Raw genomic sequence first — 16,864 nt, 5'->3', positions numbered from 1 at the left:
AATTAGATTAGAAACTGGAGTATCTTTGTTACGGAACTGGGATTGGCCCTACCGATAGGTTTCAAAAGTGAAAAATATGAAATTTTTGTATTTCTAATTGTTAACTTGTATTTTTTCTAGAGATGGGGGTACTTTAAAACGAGTAAAGCGCTACAGTAAGTATAACTTCTAAAAGCAATAAAGCAATATTCATTCAGGAAGATAAATTGTTTTTAAGGGGACTAATGTAATAAGGGATGCTGCTCCACATGCTGAAAAGAGCTGAGTAGTACCTCTGCACTGAGATGCTCTCAGATGCCAACACTAAAGAGTAACGTGACACTTGATCAAGTGACTGGGGGTGGTGAGGCACAAAAAAAAAAAAAAAGAGAAGGTTCAAGAGAACCTACACTTAAAAGGGGAGAAGCTTGCACAAGTCACAAGCCAGTAACTGATCTCACTAAAATAAATTACCGTCCATCTGCTAGAAAGTTTTAGTTCATCCTATCACTTAGAGTAAAGCATATCACCTTCATGGTTTCACTAAAGCTCTTTCATTAAGGGCAAAGCTAATTAAACTACCCTATATTTGCCACATGCAAAATGCACGTGCATATACAGTTACTGCAGATTCTCTAATATATGATAATTTACTTGTGCATACCTGAGCTCTAAATGTGGCTGGTTGAAAAAAAAAAAACAAACAAAAAACCCTGCCAAAAACCAAAACAGAGCTTAACCAATGTAGTAAGAAAAAAGGACAAGTAGACTGAAACATAAAATTCATCAGTAGGCTTCTGAAAGTCTTGAAATATAGGTAAGTAATAAAATGATTCTTGCCTCTTAGTTTTGCTCAAAAAGTAAATGCACTGTTCTTTGTGATAATCTGCCTCCCAATAAGACAACTGCTATAGAGAATATTTCCAGTGTGTAGCGGTAACACATCATTACACAGAACAAAGCAGTTTTATGTAATTTAATTATTACCTTTTATTTCTTTGGTAAACTTTACCCTTTGGGAATCTGTCAGAGGTTTTTGTTGTTCTTCAATACTTTTGAAGTCCAAAACTTCACATACAAACTCGATAACTGGCTGTGCTTTGTAAAACGCGGTTGCAGACACTGTAGACAAAAACATTAGTGTTATATTACAACAGTAGTGAGGAAATCTTTAGGAAATCCAACAAAGGGAACCAGATTTTTGCCTTTCCATTAAAAGAGAAAGAAGGAACATGAAGACTTTTATAGGACCTACCATCAATATTTAACATCATTTTCCATAATGAAGGTCTGACTGATTGATGGAAGCCAAACCAAACTTCTCTGCCACCACCCAATGGATTTGAGCACCCTTCCGATGCTGTAAAAAAAGATCGCCCCACAGGAGTATATCTGCAATAAAGAAAATAAATTCAGATCATAAAATTAAAAGAAAAAAATTTGCAATAAAGCAATAACTAATGCAAATTCCTGTTTACAATAGCACAGAAATGGCAGTGTTTCAAATTACTAATAATCTGAGGTTCCTGTCCGGACGCAGGTTATGCCTCTCAAAATCCAACTAGTTACATTAAAAAACTGGTTACTAGTCGTGTTTATTTAAATTTATTTTCAGTCTATACTGTCATGGTTTTGGCTGGGAGAGAGTTAATTTTCTTCCTAGTAGCTGGTACAGCGCTGTGTTTTGGATTTAGGATGAGAATAATGTTGATAACACACTGTTTTAGTTGTTGCTAAGTAGTGCTTACACCATTCAAGGGCTTTTCCAGCTTCCCATGCTCTGCCGGGTGCACAAGAAGCCGGGAGAGGAGGGGGCACAGCCAAGACAGCTGACCCAAACTGGCCAAAGGGATATTCCGTATGATATGACACCATGTCCAGTATATTAACTGGGGGGAGCTGGCCAGGGGAAACTGCGATCGTGGCTCAGGGACTGGCGGTGTCGGTCAGTGGATGGTGTGCGTTTGCATCACTTGTGGTTTTCTTTTTCCCCTGGGTTTTGCCTCCCTCTCCCTCTTTCTCTCTCTCCCCTTCTCCCCCTTGTTTTCCTATTATTATTATTGGTAGTAGTAATAGTAGTAATACTGCTATTATTATTTTATTTTAATTATTATACTGTTCTTATCTCAACCCATAAGTTTTCTTACTTTTGCTCTTCTGAATCTCTCCTCCATCCCACTGGGGTGGGGGGAATGAGAAAGCAGCTGTGTGGTGCTTAGTTGCTCACTGGGGCTAAACCACGTCGTACACTGACTAATTCAAACAAAAAGCAGGAATAACTCTTTTTTTGTACTATTAAAAATTCAGCTACACTTCAGTAAGAAAATAATTAAACATGTCTCCTATTAAAACAACAACGTAATAACCTCTCCCCTTACTTATGCATAGCTTCCTCTGAAATCCACGGAATCTCTGCGTGGGTGAATGACTGATGTATCAAATATTTTTGATGCATCTTTCATCTTGGTAATGCAGTACTGCACACTTAATATCAAACTAATCAAAACCAGTGCTAGTATGTTTCTCTGATCAAAGATGTGAGACTAGTCTGTGCTGTTTTCTGTGTTGCAAAACCTGACTAAACTGATTTTTTTTTTTATCCTTAATGTGAGGATAAAGTCAATGTAATATAAGGTTAAAGACATTTACATACATTTAAATAATTTCCCTTGTTTTAGCCCTTCAAAATGGTAAAGTTCAGCTCTACTAAGCTTTGTTCTTTATTTCCAACTGAATGTCATTTGAACAGTGGTCTTAAGCAACTTGTTTCATGGCAGAATTAAATCCAGTATCTCTTGGGTTCGACTGCAAATGCTATAGATCCCACTTGCTTGGAAGAAAAACAAATAATTTTCAAGTTTTCCTTTTCTATAAAAATAGCTATACTGGGTGACATTAATGTCCCCCTAGCACACTATCCTTCATACACAATTGGCAATAAACGTCTGCCCAAGGACACAGAGGAACAGGGTAACAAGTTTTTTCAAACCACGCTTCCATGCCTACAACCTCCAGCTGCTCTCCATGCAGGGAGGACTTCCTTCTCTGAGGCCTACAGAGAAACAGGGTATGAGCGAGATGGTAGGGCACCCCCAAGGTGAGAACACACAAACATGGAGCAAGTCTGAAGACCAATGGGGAAAGGGACTTGTGTCCAGCCTGGAGGCTAATAATTCCACTGGATGAGCAGAAAAGCACCGTATTGCCTCTTGGCTGAGCATGGCTATTATTTTGGTTGAGCTATGAAAGCATATCCTTCGCAAAAAGCCACTGGAGCGATTCAAACAACAATGCAACCTCCTAAACAATGTCAAGGTCTTCCCCTCACCTCATGGAAGGCAAGTGCCTCATCACTACATCCAGTGCCTGGATGGTTTCAAACGGGACACTCGGCAGCCGACCAGAAAGAGCATCATGTAAAGCCTGCAAACTCACACAGGACATCCACTTTATAGCCACCTTAAATATTCTGTCCTTTCCTTCTCCCGGCAGCGTGACCTCCAGCTCCACCTGCAACAATGCCAAACAACAAACCAAGATGATTCTTTCCATTTAAAGGGGAAAATGGAAGGGGCTTGGAAGGGTTGATGGATTCCTCTGAGTAGCACTATAAAGCATGGGAGGAGACAAAAAGCAATGATGAAGAAACAACACACATTAGGTACAGCCTCTTTTTACAGCTAGGTCTTTCCAAAGGTGTATTTCAGAAAGCTGGCATGCTTCCCAACTGGCATCTGCCTCTCTCCTTGAGGCAACATTATAATTTGGAAGTGCTTGCGTATCAACAGGGAGGTCTCCATGAAGATCCAATAATCTGATTTTAGATACCTAACACATACTAATGCATCACTGCTCACATCAGCCCCTGCAAGCCTAAAATAAAACGTGGTCTGTCACTACCTGCCAAGATTCACAGATTTCTGCTATTCACTCTCTATAATGCCAGAGTGCTTTATATATTATCACTGTAGACATAGTTCAAATGAGAGAAAATAAAATCCACATAGAGCTTTCAAAGGGGAAAACAAAACCAAACACCCCCACAGACACAAACAAACAACAAACCACCACAAAACCCACCAACCCAAAAAACCTCTTCATTTTAAATGCAAAAGAAAGAATAAATTATGACCCCCAAGTACTAGTGATGCTATCAGGCAGGAAAAAGGGGTGCTCCTTTGACATGTTATGCCCTACTTTAAATTTTTTGCCTAAAATACACTGGCAAACTCTATTACAATAAATTACTTCAGCCGATCACTTGCCATTATTCGTAATGCTGATTTCTCCTCTTTATTAAAAGAAAGAAAGCCTGAGCACAGAAGTTCTTAAACGGACTAAAACTAAGGCTTGTCTGAAATGACTAGAAGTTCTGGGAGTGACTGCAAAAAATAACAAGATCAGAGTACTCTTTCTGCTGGATATAAACAAAACCATTGCATTTTCCTGTCCTAGGGAGCTTACAATTTAAATATAAAAGGCATCCACTTAACAGACAAACTGTAATTAGTGGGCTAGCAACACGGGTAAACGGCAAACTAATATATGCAATCATCTGGTCTTTTGCGACAGTTAGCTTCTTCAGTCAAAAAACAGGAAGGAAAGTAAAGACACAAATAATAAGCCTTTCATACACAAAAAAAAAGCAGCCAAGTTAACAATTTATAGGAGGCAGTCAAAATTAATATTACAGCCGCATTTCCCCTCTAGTACAAACACCACTCACTAGGAGACTCGAGCAGAGGAAGGAGCCATATGGCTGTGGGAGAGCAACAGGAACTGGAGTCTATAATTGCTGGTCTGAATGTGGCCCATAAGGTTAGTTCTGCTTAAAAGCTACACAAATAAAGGTACAGGTTTTCAGCTGACACAGGCTGGAAGCTTTCTATGAAGCCTTTTTTATCTCCATGCCAACAAAAGGTTTTCAACTTACATCTTGTTTACAGCGAACGGAAGATGTCTGTCGCACCTCAACTGCATCTTCCTTTAAACTTCTCTCCTCCTCCAAATTAAGTTTCACAATTTCTATTATTCCCGATACTGTTAATACACAACTCATCTGATAATTAACAACTTTGGTACCCTTAATCTAAAAAAAGGTTTAATTTTATTTTCTCCCCTCCTGGTTTCAATTTACAAAGTTTGTTCACCACAATGAAATGGGAAAAGATGAAGAACAGGATTACTTGTGTTGCATCATCTGTGTCCCTGGTAGAAATAAAAGACCTAGGATTGAAGAATTTCTACTCCAATTGGTAGACTGCAAATATCTGTTGCGTTTAGCATAGCTGTGATGGTGAATTCACACCGCTGAATTTGGCCCAAACAGCATTTGCTGCTGGGTCTAACCCCACTTCAGAACAGTTGACTTAGAGTCACTGCTCAAATAAGTGAAGTTTAAATCCAACTTTCCAGGTTTTCTTCCTTTAATATCTCACCTGAATGAAACACTACTGAAGAGTTCAGGTTTAAAAAAAGGAAAAAAAAAATCATAAAACCACGTTAGGACCAAAAACCGTGCCCTTAATCCACATCCACAAGATGACATATTCTTTTCAGCTCTGCAAAACAGATTTTAAGTCCCTCAGTAACATTTTATTTATCCCACTGTATATTAAGGGCAAATGAACACACTCATGTTTGATAGAGTAAGCAAAATATGAAACATTTCAAGACAGAGTAGTTTTAAAAGGGACTTTTACCATGTACTTTACTATTAGGAATAAACTCTAGTCAAATTTAATGTTTGATTTCCTACGATTTCACCAGGTGTTATCTATTCCCAAATACCTAAATAAAATCTTAATCTCAGTCACTAACCTATCTGCTAGACCCATTGCTAAATTGCAACACATCTGACAATTTTGCAGCTAAAGGAACTAAATTAAAGGGATGTTACTGTAGGGATGTGAAAAATCATTAAGCTTGTGGAAAAATTTGAAAGCCATTCTTAAAAAGAACAGGCTTTGTAGCTGATGCAGTCTGACTCACTCATTCAAATCAGCATATATTGCTGTTTAAAAGTAATAACAATTAAACCTGACCATGTGTTTATGGGGGATTCTTACTGTTCCTTCTCTATAAAATATACGCATCACTACGTAAGTATTTGATCATGTTTTCAACATATAATGTACCTTTTCTATATTAATCTAAGAGCTTTTCCTTTGCCGTGATTCAGAGGAAAACAGATGCAGTCTCCAATCAAATATTTGCGTGCCTGCCTCCCATGAACTTGTTTGAAACCCTCAAGCTATGGATGGAAGAAAGAGGTCACTTCTATCATGTACAGAGCCATTAGCAGTACCTCAAACAGACAAAGCCAAAAGCAGTAGGGTTGTGGCCATCGACAGGATTAACACTTTCCTTCTGCAATGGGGAACAGCAGTAGGATTTCTGTATCAAATTGGGTTCACTCATAATTACTGTTTTTCTAATTAGAAAGACTGCTTAAGATGTATGTTAAGATCTATCAGTTGTTCTTGAACCTTGCTAGGTGAGAAAACTTTCAAGTTCAGTTAAAATTTAACTCTAGCTCTTAATCGCAGAAGGGCATTTTAGGGACAAGCATAAGTAACGCAGCAGTTGAGTACAAAGCCACAGTTAGAGGTGATCTGGGCTTGCTGTTAGAACCTATGAGGAAAGAGGAGACCGTTAATATCCTCACACCTTGACAGTCTCCTACACGCTTCTTTCTTCTCAATATGTACAAGTAAAAACTAAGGAAATATTCTGTTAATATTTACATATTCCATATTTCTTCTGAAAGGTCTAAAGAAATGAAGGAATATAAGAGTGAAAATAAGGTATGATAAGGAAGGAATGAAAAAAGGTAGGATAACCATGAAGGCCAAGCAGAAAAGGATTTGTGTAATAGAAAAAGTTATAAAAGAAGCAGGGTTGTCAGCAAGGACAAAAAAAACCCCAACCCCAGAACATCCACCATGGAGAAGAGTTGAAGACAGAGTACATTAAGTTAAAGAGCAACAAGAAAAAAAAAAAAAAAAAACAAAAAAAAAACCACAACAAACACGTTGGCAATGTGGTGTCAGCCTTCTGCTTAGCATCACCTCTTCCGCTACCGATGCACACTACAAGTAAATCAAGGTCTTCTTTCACGTAAGATTAAGGATCATCTATTAGTTATGTGTGTTCACGAATCTTTTCAATATGATCCTAAATGTAATCAGATGTGCAGTAAACTTGCTACATTTGTTATGTACAGAACAGCCAAAAAAAAAAACCCCAAAGAAACCTAATCTAATTATGCTGGAGGAAAGTCCTGATACCTACAAGCTTTACACTGGTTTAAACCATGCTTAATCCAATTTAGCACCACGTAAAAATTGCCCTCATTAAGCTAAATTTACCAATGTGCGATTTAAACCAGCTGAAGATTTATCTCTATTAGCTCTTTCCTCCAGGGTAATAATATTAATGTATGCATGGCAGAACAACCAAGAGAGTCCTATATCCCATGGGAAACAGGCAAAAAAAAGAGAAGGTTTATTAAAAGCAAGCCTAACTGTGAGCCACAGATGAAACTATCTGAACCATCTTGTGCCAATCTCCACTAAAAAACACTCTCCTCAGTGACCACCTTTTGCGAACAAGCATCGCTCCAGCTAGATAATTCCACCCCACCCAAAATGGTTAACAAGAACACTGAAGCCAGCCTTTTCCCAGGTGTAGGTCGCAACGTTCATTTCCACATTGTACATGAAGGAATCAGGGCGTCAAAGGCATTTCCTGCTGACACATTGTCCTTAGACTTCATTTCTACCATTATGATTTAATATATGTGAGCTTTAAAATCCAAAGCATCAAGAATCGAGTGCTATTTGGTCAGCAGGCATTCAGGCAGAAGGAATAGGAGGAGGTGGTCATCTCATCCAGTTCCCAATCAGGGCACGGTCAACTTGCATCTCACAAAAGCCTCATTAGATCCAAGGATTACTTTGATCCCAGTTTGTTTATCTTCCATAGATAAACCATTTTTCATTTACCTTTACTTCTTAAATGCAGAACTTCATATTTGCCATAAAATATATTGCAGTCATCCACAATTTGGCATGTTATTATAGTTACAAGGTAACTGCGTGCATCCAGGGGACCTGTTTAAACCCCGAGGAGACACTCATGAAGTATCATTATTCCACCTTTTGCAAATACTTTGCAATCTTGCATGTCCTATCTGTAGGAACTGGAATACTATAACTAAAAGTGAAAAAACCACCCTCTAATACTTTCAAATGGTTCCTTTATAGTTTTTCTAGGCATTAGCTTATCAGTTAATGAAAAATAATTAAGACTGGAGCAGAGGCTGACCTTTACTGCATGACGTTCAGTTAAACACGTTTGGGGGAAATAAAAATTATACATATGACATTAAGGGCTTGATTCAGGTAGAACAATTAACTATGTCAAGCACTGCATAGGTGTATAATATGAGAGTGTGAAGGATAGCATGAACTATTTTGTAGCACACTGCTACTCAATTTAGAAAGACCTACGCTCTGTTCCCGGTTTACCACGTAAGCAAGTTTTCACATTTCTCTGTACTTCCCTTTCCCACTTATATTTTACTTTTGTCAAATTAGGTTGTCATCAGCTTCTACAGGATCGGATAGCCCTCCCCTGTAACTGTGCATGCCTCACCTTGCACCCACAGCAGAAGGGTATAATGACCTCTGGGAACTACCGTGGTATGAGTGAGTCACGAGAATGACTGTATCCTCAAGTGCTCATCATCTAAATAAAAAAGGCCACAGAAAATTCAGTCTCATATTAGACCACAGAAGTGTAGGCTAAATTGTTTTATAGAGTTTGTGTGTTAGCATGTTGCAGCACAGTCCCTTCTGCTCCACCAGTTGATGGGCACAGACATGGGTACGTTTTGCAGCTATGACTGAAGTGACCAGAGAGGTCACCACACTGTACAGAGCTGGTAAACAGAACATGCAAGTCCTCTTCAATTGCCCAAAAGGCTAAGCTAGCAGATCTTAACCTGTGCAGTTTAAATTGATTTGGCTCTCACACCGTAAAGGATTAAGGAAGAGGTTCCATACTGCCAACAGAGGGTTGGAGGAGTTTCTTCTAGCTAGTGGATAGTTAGAATCAGCTTACAGTGGGTTTTGATGAGGTTAATGAGCTGACACAACAGCTTGCTGCTGCCTAGAGGGGTGCTTCTGCCCCCCCTTCCCAAACTCAACTGTGCCTTCACTTTCTCCCTAGTGCCAGTATAGAGCTTGTCCGCTGTCTTGTGTGGTTGATCCAGCTCACCAAACCAGCAGAAACCACACGACTGGGGAGAAAGAGAGGGAGGAGAGACGGGATATGGAAAGGGGAGTGACCATTTTGATGGCAACAGGATCACACATCTGCCCTAGCAAACCACACCCTGATCAAAGTGGCAACAGAAGGAGACATCTACTCCAGAAATACAAAATCAGTTCCTATCAGTTATTAGAAAGGCCTTGCAAATATTACATTAAAATCTCAAATTAGAAACTTTTCTATTTAAAACTTACTTTATCTCTCCCAATGGGAAGCGGCATAGCTGTATAAAGGTTTTTTCTTCCATCAAACACTGGTTTGCGATCCCCAAAAATCTGGGTTTTAAAGTGCTGAACCATATGCTCCACTATTTCTCTGAAAATACAAAAAGATTACATTAATTCAAATTTTTACTTTTGATGTTAAGTAGCAAGCGAATACTAATTATAATATTCATGAATAGAGGCATTAGGTAAATGAAAAGGTTGTCCACTGTTGGGTATTAAAGGCAAGATTTGTTTGACTGATCTGAATTAAAGCAACTTTTTCACAGACTAAACTGTTTTCTTAAAGCAGCTATTCTTAGCTTTTTCAGATTGAAACTTTCCTTCCTCTTTCCTGTGATCTACTGAAAGTGGTAAAGCGAAAGCCCATGCTCTCTCAAGCTCAAAAGAAGAGGTGCTTGGTATTCTCCTGGCACTTCTGCTCCCCTGTCCTACAGCCCTTTCTGCAGAGGACCAAAAGCTCAGCAGCCCGAGAGGCTTTGAAAAAAATCACTATCCAAGCTTACAGCCTTAGTGTAAGGACAATAGTTCTATGGTGACAGTGATATGCAAACATTTTGCATCACACTGAGAAAGATTATTTTAAACATAATTTTTTCATGTATGCGACAAAACTGGAATCCATCCAACAAAACTGGCTATGCGCATTCAGTGGGACCGTGCATATTGAAAACACATATTCACTTAAGCATAGCTGGAATTAGGTTGCACGTTTGTTTGAATGAGGTAACCACTCACAAAGTTCTTGTAAAACCACAATGTTTACACACTGTTCATGCAAAGCAGTTCGCCAGCTGATGAGATGGCTGTTGGAATAATAACACCCTTTGATGGCAAAGGTCTTTGGTTCAAATGGCCCAAAGAGACATCCTTCAGGCTATCTGTATCACAAGGCTGTAAAATCTGAAATATATCAGTGGTCTTTAGTACACTGCCTACAAGATCCTTAACATACGGCTTGGGGCAAAAGGGCATTAAGAAGTTGAACTGAAAGGAAACCACAGGATGCTCTTTCTTCAGTACCATTGTCAACGTCTCAGCTCAGAGCAGCCGTGGATGACTATTTCATGCACCCTGACTTGTATCTGTGTGCTGGGTTAACTGCCTTTCCTACAGTGATGCAAAATTCTGAGATGAAACTCAGAATTCATTGAAGAAAAGAATGAAGACTGTTTTAATTGACATTTTCTTTGCTGTGTCACAAGGCTTTAAGACAAGATGTGACCATTGAAAGAAACCTGCCTGACTTCCCAAGAAGTACGAATAAAAACTTGACCCGGTAATTTCTGCCTTAGGTCTGCAGTGTCTGAACAAGTACATAATTTGGAGGGTGAGAGGAAGGAGGTATTTTTCACCCTTGAATTAGAGACTGAGCAACGGAAAACCCATTCTCTTACTGAGCAAGTTCTTCCAATTGTGAACTACTTTATATAAAAATGAATACTCCCACTTAATTAAGATCTTCAAGCCCTGTTTAGCGATGGTGCTTCTCAGCTGTGGGTGGAGACATCCTCCATGTCAAGTTAAAAGAAGAGTTATTTATCAATTCACTAACTTCAGCCCTTTGGGACTACTATTCTACCAAGATCATGCAAGCACACCAAGCACACGGGGCCAGCGACTGCAAGTAGAGTTCATCTTGAACCTTGTACAAGTCCCAGCTGCCCTTATGAATTAAACCGAGGGCATCCACGGTGCAGAAGAAAACTGACGCTGCCCACTCTCCCTATCTAACTATCCAAAGAGATCTGGGATTTCTGCAACATGTGGAGAATTGTAGCCAGATTGTATTAATTTGGCACAGCAACACATTGTCTCAGCTGCGTGTTTTCCAGTCCTGCTCCAGCTCACGTCTCAGCAGCGTGGAACTGGCATGTACACTGTACGCATCCCTGCAGTGGGTCTGCAGGGTCATAGTCCAAGCCACAGTAAATTCTAGAATAAAACTGAAAAACAAAGCTGGGACAGATGAGGGAGTAGCATAAATGAAAATAAAATCTTCCTCTATCCTTCCTAGAGGTTACAGCATACAAAGTAATGATAAAAATTATTTACTATAAATATACATCTGAATTATATAACCAAATACTAGCGACGTGTAAGCCAGCTGAAAAAACCTATCATTTAGAATTGGACTACATCTGCATCCTGCAAAATCCTATATACATATAAACACACACATAATATACACAATACACACAAATATAGGTATGCATGTAGGACCGAAAGGTCACAGCTCACAAAGCCAGGCGCAGGTAAGGGCAGGTACATCTACAGGGTATTACACACAGGAATAAGCACGCAGTAGAAATAAAACATGTACTTCATTAAGTTAATCCAATTTGTATTCTTCCCACACTGCACTGAGAAACATGCACCATACCACTGTCCAATGCATTTATGACATCTTTGTTTACTGCAAAAGGCATTTAATCTATATAGATTTATACTTGGTCCTGTTACCACAACACAGGGAGTGACTAACCAGACAAAGCAGAGCAGGTCAGAAGATGTCAGTGAAGAAAGAACTTGCTACTGAATATAATGTGCCTTCTCAGTGAGAAAAAAATTGCTTTATTATTTAATAATTATGCTCTCTACCATTAATGAGCAAGCACCCACACGCTGGACCGTAACGGAGGTGATCACACAGAACTACAACACACACTAGAGCTATTCAGCACTTGGCTCCCAGAGGAGCTACAGAGGCATGGCAATCTGCATCAGTCAGCAGCTTGCTAGTTGTCAGGGATGGAGCTGGTGGCAGGGACACCAGTTAATGAAAGCAAAGGTCTCATAGTTCCCACTATGAAAAAAGTCACTGCTGAAAATTCTTTACAGTGCTCCAATGCAGTAAGAGTATCTCCATGAAATCAGCAGGGTTGCCCTGGGGCAAGAAGAGGGTTTGGCTTAATACACTTACAACACTGTTTGAGAATTGAATTTAATTTTAAAAGCAACTAGCTTAAAAATTAAATTTATAATCCATCATCACAGGAAAAAAAAAAAAAAAGGACAGCAAAGCATAGTGATGCTGCTTTATGAAAACACTATAATTTCTGACTCTTTAGTGTAACAACGGATAATGCACTCCAGTTTATTAATTCATGTTACAAAAACTTTGGCTTTTGGGTGGCTTTTTTCACTCCGTACTTTGTTGATGTTCCTGACTGCATATTCCACCCACGTGACCCTTTTTAATAAGGAAAGGTTTTGCTCTTGAATATATAAACATGCCATTCCAATCCTCTATAGTCGATGTAGGTAGTTATGATGATGACACTTGTGCTTTCCAGTTAGTGCCAAGTCTTGTTCTCCAGTTTCACTTCTGGCACCTCCACTCTTCTTCAAGTCAATGAGGTTGCCACACAGTGACTAATAGGGCACATATGCAAAAGGCAAGACCTAATTGCTTGTTTCCTTGGCCAACTGATCCATGTGTTCACCCTGCTATCTGGTTCAGGAGCATATCTTTCCCTTATATAGAATCTACTGATGAAGGGTAATTTCTTACCTAATTTAGTCCCTCCACGATCCTCTTGCAGCAGCACAAACACATGGGTTTTGCCTCCCCTTGTCAGTCGGGGAAGGTGGGAAAACAAGCTGGTAACACCAACTCCCTGCTGAAGGACTTGTCGGCCAATTGCACTCCAGTATGTAACCAAGCAATACTTAGACTTATATTTATCAAGTTTGCTTATACTGACCTAGCTCCACTAGAGTTAATGCAGTTTATCCATCTGTCACCACTGGCTTTGATCAGCAGCATCTTAAGATGCTGACAAGTTCAATCAAAATAAGGGACAATTAGCACTGAAATGTTGGATTGAAAAAAAAAAAAGCCTGTTGATGGATATGCAAAGTTGGAAGCAATCCGCACAAACAATGACTAAAGACAAACATATCCTCCAAATCGTCAGTGAAGACAGGCACACTCACACAGCTCCAGCATTTCCAAAGGAAAATAAGGATGTAAATAAACTGAGGAAAAGCAAAGCACAGTATTACCTGTTAACTCTTCTAGGGCATTTTTCTGGCTTTATATCCAATTCGTAATGGTAGATATCTATTTTAGGAATGTCCATTTCAAAGAAGTTGGCCTGCAGTTTGATTGTTCTCCCAGAAGTGCCAAAATCTGGTCGAGGTGGGGGTTTAAAGGCATATCCCTGTATTGGTGGTGGCAACGGTGGAGGAGGTGCAAGCACTGAAAAAAGAGAAAGCACAAAGTAGCCATCAGCTGTATCAAACTGACAGTTAAATAAATATACAGGCTATTTGACCAATGAAGTACAGCACATTTGAACCGGCGACTTTTTTAAAACAATCTAAAAACTGAAAAAAAACCCCACTGCTATCAGGAGTCCATGAATGCTAATTATCTTCTTCCCGCGCAGGTTCAACACTTGCTGTATTTCCTAACCCTGATTACTGAACAAAAACTCAAAAAGAAATTTGAGCAAACACCTATAAAGTGGAGTTACTACCACCTAAACCACCACTGCAATCACATCTGGATGAGTTACAGGTATGTAAAGCAAATATAATGCATGCATTTCAACTATACACATTTTGCCTCCATAACCATACTGCACAGCTTGCCGAAGAGGGGAATACAGCACAGGAGCTGTTCCTACATGTTACAGGTCTCTGGAAAATGCTACGTATTAGAATTAAACTATATCCTACTGCTTCCTTTAAACAGAAAGCGAACAGAGCAAATAAGTCTACTGCTGCTCTACTGTGCTCTTGAGCTCAAACACCAGCCATAGGTCAGACAACGTGAAGCAGAAGCATAATAGCTGCTTGTGGTTGTTTCAATCTAGGGAATTCCATGAAAAATCCATGGAGAAGTACATAAAGTACCAACTTGAGTATTCAAAACTCCTGCAGCATCAGTACTCAGGTTTTCTATGGTCTAGAACAATAACAACTTGCAGCAAAAATCTTCACATGTGAAATAACCCAGGAGGCTTCTCATTACTTATATAAGAATCCAGGTGTGGTTTCCTGGGGTTATCAAAGTCAGACCTCTGCTAGCACCAGAAACAACACACACCCCTTCATTAACAGATCAGTCATTGATTTTTCACTCTCACTTTCCCTACTGGAAAGCTGTTCCAGAACTATGATGCTCTAACGCTCAGAAACAGCCTTCCATTTTTATTTATTCATTTTCAGGTTACACTCACAGACCTTCACAGAACAGAATCATAGAATGATTAAGGTTGAAAAGGACCTCTAAGATCATCAAGTCTAACCCTCAACCCAAGATGACCATGCCTCCTAAACCATGTCCACAAGTGCCACACGTACACATGTTTTGAAAACCTCCAGGAATGGTGACTCCCCCACCTCTCTGGGCAGCCTGTTCCAATGCATGACCACTCTTTCAGTAAACACAATTTCCCTAATATCCAACCTAAACATCCCCTGATGCAGCTTGAGGCCATTTCCTCTTGTCCTATCACTAGTAACCTGGGAGAAGAGACCAACCCCCACCTCGCTACAAGATCCTTTCAATGAGTTGTAGAGAGCGAGAAGGCCTCCCCTCAGCCTCCTCTTCTCCAGGCTAAACAACCCCAGTTCCCTCAGCCGTTCCTCAGAAGACTTGTTCTCCAGACCCTTCACCAGCTTCGTTGCCCTTCTCTGGACACACTCCAGCACCTCAATGTCTCTCTTGTAGTGAGGGGCCCAAAACTGAATGCAGGATTCAAGGTGTGGCCTCACCAGTGCCGAGTACAGAGGCACGATCACTGTCCTGCTCCCGCTGGCCACACTATTGCTGATACAAGCCAGGATGCTGTTGGCCTTCTTGGCCACCTGGGCACACTGCTGGCTCATGCTCAGCCAGCTGTCAACCAACAACCGCAGGTCCTTCTCTGCTGGGCAGCTCTCCAGCCACTCTTCCCCAAGCTGTAGCATTGCATGGGGTTGGTGTGACCCAAGTGCAGGACATGACACTTGGCCTTGTTGAACCTCACACAATTGACCTCAACCCATTGATCCAGCCTGCCCAGATCATTCTGCCAAGCCCTTCTACCCTCAAGAAGATTAAGTACTCCTTATTGTATTTTTAGATTTAAACAAAATTCCTATTTAGGTCTTAAGCTATACTACTTCTATTCGTCTCTATTCATAAACCAGGCTTCTCAATCTTCTCAATCTTCCATTCGTTTTCCAAGTTAATGCATTTTCAGCTCACCTTTCCTGAACAAGACCAAGTGTTACTCTATACGAGGTCCCATCAAGGTCCAGCACAACCACACTGATGTTTTCATCCCTCAATTGGAAATGTTAATAAGCCCTAAACTGCATTTGCCTGTTGTTGTACCACTGTCTTATAGCAGCAGCTCTTGGCCCCCCAGTAACCACTCAGTATACGCATGCCCATCTTGGGTGTTTATGACTGATCTCCCAGTTCACTGTTAACTCCCAGCTACATGATCTTTAATATATCTACTTTTTTTAACCCATATCTATTACCCTGCTGCTTCTGTATGAGGCTCAGGTCCTCCTTTTTCTGAGAGTGCCTCCTATTTGCCATGATTAAGCTTCATGTATTTATTCATAACATTTATGCAGAGAACTTCAGTGAAATAATAAAACCATTCCCAACCTTAGTGGCCTCATGAACCCACTCTACCCGTCAACAATCCCCATGGCCAGTTTTCCACTCAGTGTCTCCTTACTTATTTTTACTGTTCTACTAGCCTGTCCTTCAGCATACCAGATATTTCATCAGCATCCAGATAGTTTGGTTTGATATTGGGAATATGATATGGGGTTTTGTTAGTAATTTAATTTATTTTTAAAAATCTTGGGTTTTCTCCTTTGTTTTATGTTTGGGAAGCTTGTTTCAGATCTTGTCTTCCAAACATATGTGAGGCATGCACCCTTTTGATGTCACGTTACAGAAGTTCAATTTGCCTTTTTTTTCCTCCCTTTCATAAACATTGCCATTAAAGCTGGTGATTCTCCAACACTAACTTGATCAATACGTTAAAGATGCTTGTTGCTAGACACTTGCTTTTCCATGACCTAGAACTTCAGGTTTCTGGGATAAAAGATTATTCTGTCTCCCTAATTGAATTAGACCAACTCCTTCCGTTTTGCTTTCAATATAGCAGTTCTCACTTGAATATTATTCTTACTGTTTCTCTGTCTTGCCTTTGCGGTGTCAACACCTGTACTGAGAAATGAAGCAAAGTATCTTTTGGTTTTCACACAACAGCTGTAGATTCTTATCCATAACTCAGCCCTCACCGCAAGCGGCCCATCTGCCTCTGCATCTGACCTTTCCTATTTACATCCCTGAAGGCAAGTTG

The 16,864-nt window shown here is 40.0% G+C and overlaps 1 protein-coding gene across 2 annotated transcripts in view; it reads right to left on the bottom strand.

Annotated features, from left to right (window-relative positions):
• Window positions 1-16,864, bottom strand: part of AGO2 (argonaute RISC catalytic component 2) — a 68,136-nt gene that overhangs the window by 32,559 nt on the left and 18,713 nt on the right. Inside the window, exons 2-6 of one of the 2 annotated variants that reach the window (XM_064442025.1) lie at window positions 13,548-13,743; window positions 9,510-9,630; window positions 3,308-3,492; window positions 1,235-1,371; window positions 967-1,101 (exon numbers count right to left, since the gene is read on the bottom strand). In XM_064442025.1, the coding sequence (XP_064298095.1) occupies window positions 967-1,101; window positions 1,235-1,371; window positions 3,308-3,492; window positions 9,510-9,630; window positions 13,548-13,743 (774 nt within the window). The remainder of the gene's footprint in view (window positions 1-966; window positions 1,102-1,234; window positions 1,372-3,307; window positions 3,493-9,509; window positions 9,631-13,547; window positions 13,744-16,864) is intronic. The other variant, XM_064442026.1, reaches the window with a different exon arrangement.

The sequence above is a fragment of the Phalacrocorax carbo genome, chromosome 2, assembly GCF_963921805.1.
Source record: "Phalacrocorax carbo chromosome 2, bPhaCar2.1, whole genome shotgun sequence".
NCBI classification, from domain to species: Eukaryota; Metazoa; Chordata; class Aves; order Suliformes; family Phalacrocoracidae; genus Phalacrocorax; species Phalacrocorax carbo.
The sequence above is the reverse complement of the archived record's forward strand: the minus strand, read 5'-3'. Positions and strand labels throughout refer to the sequence as shown.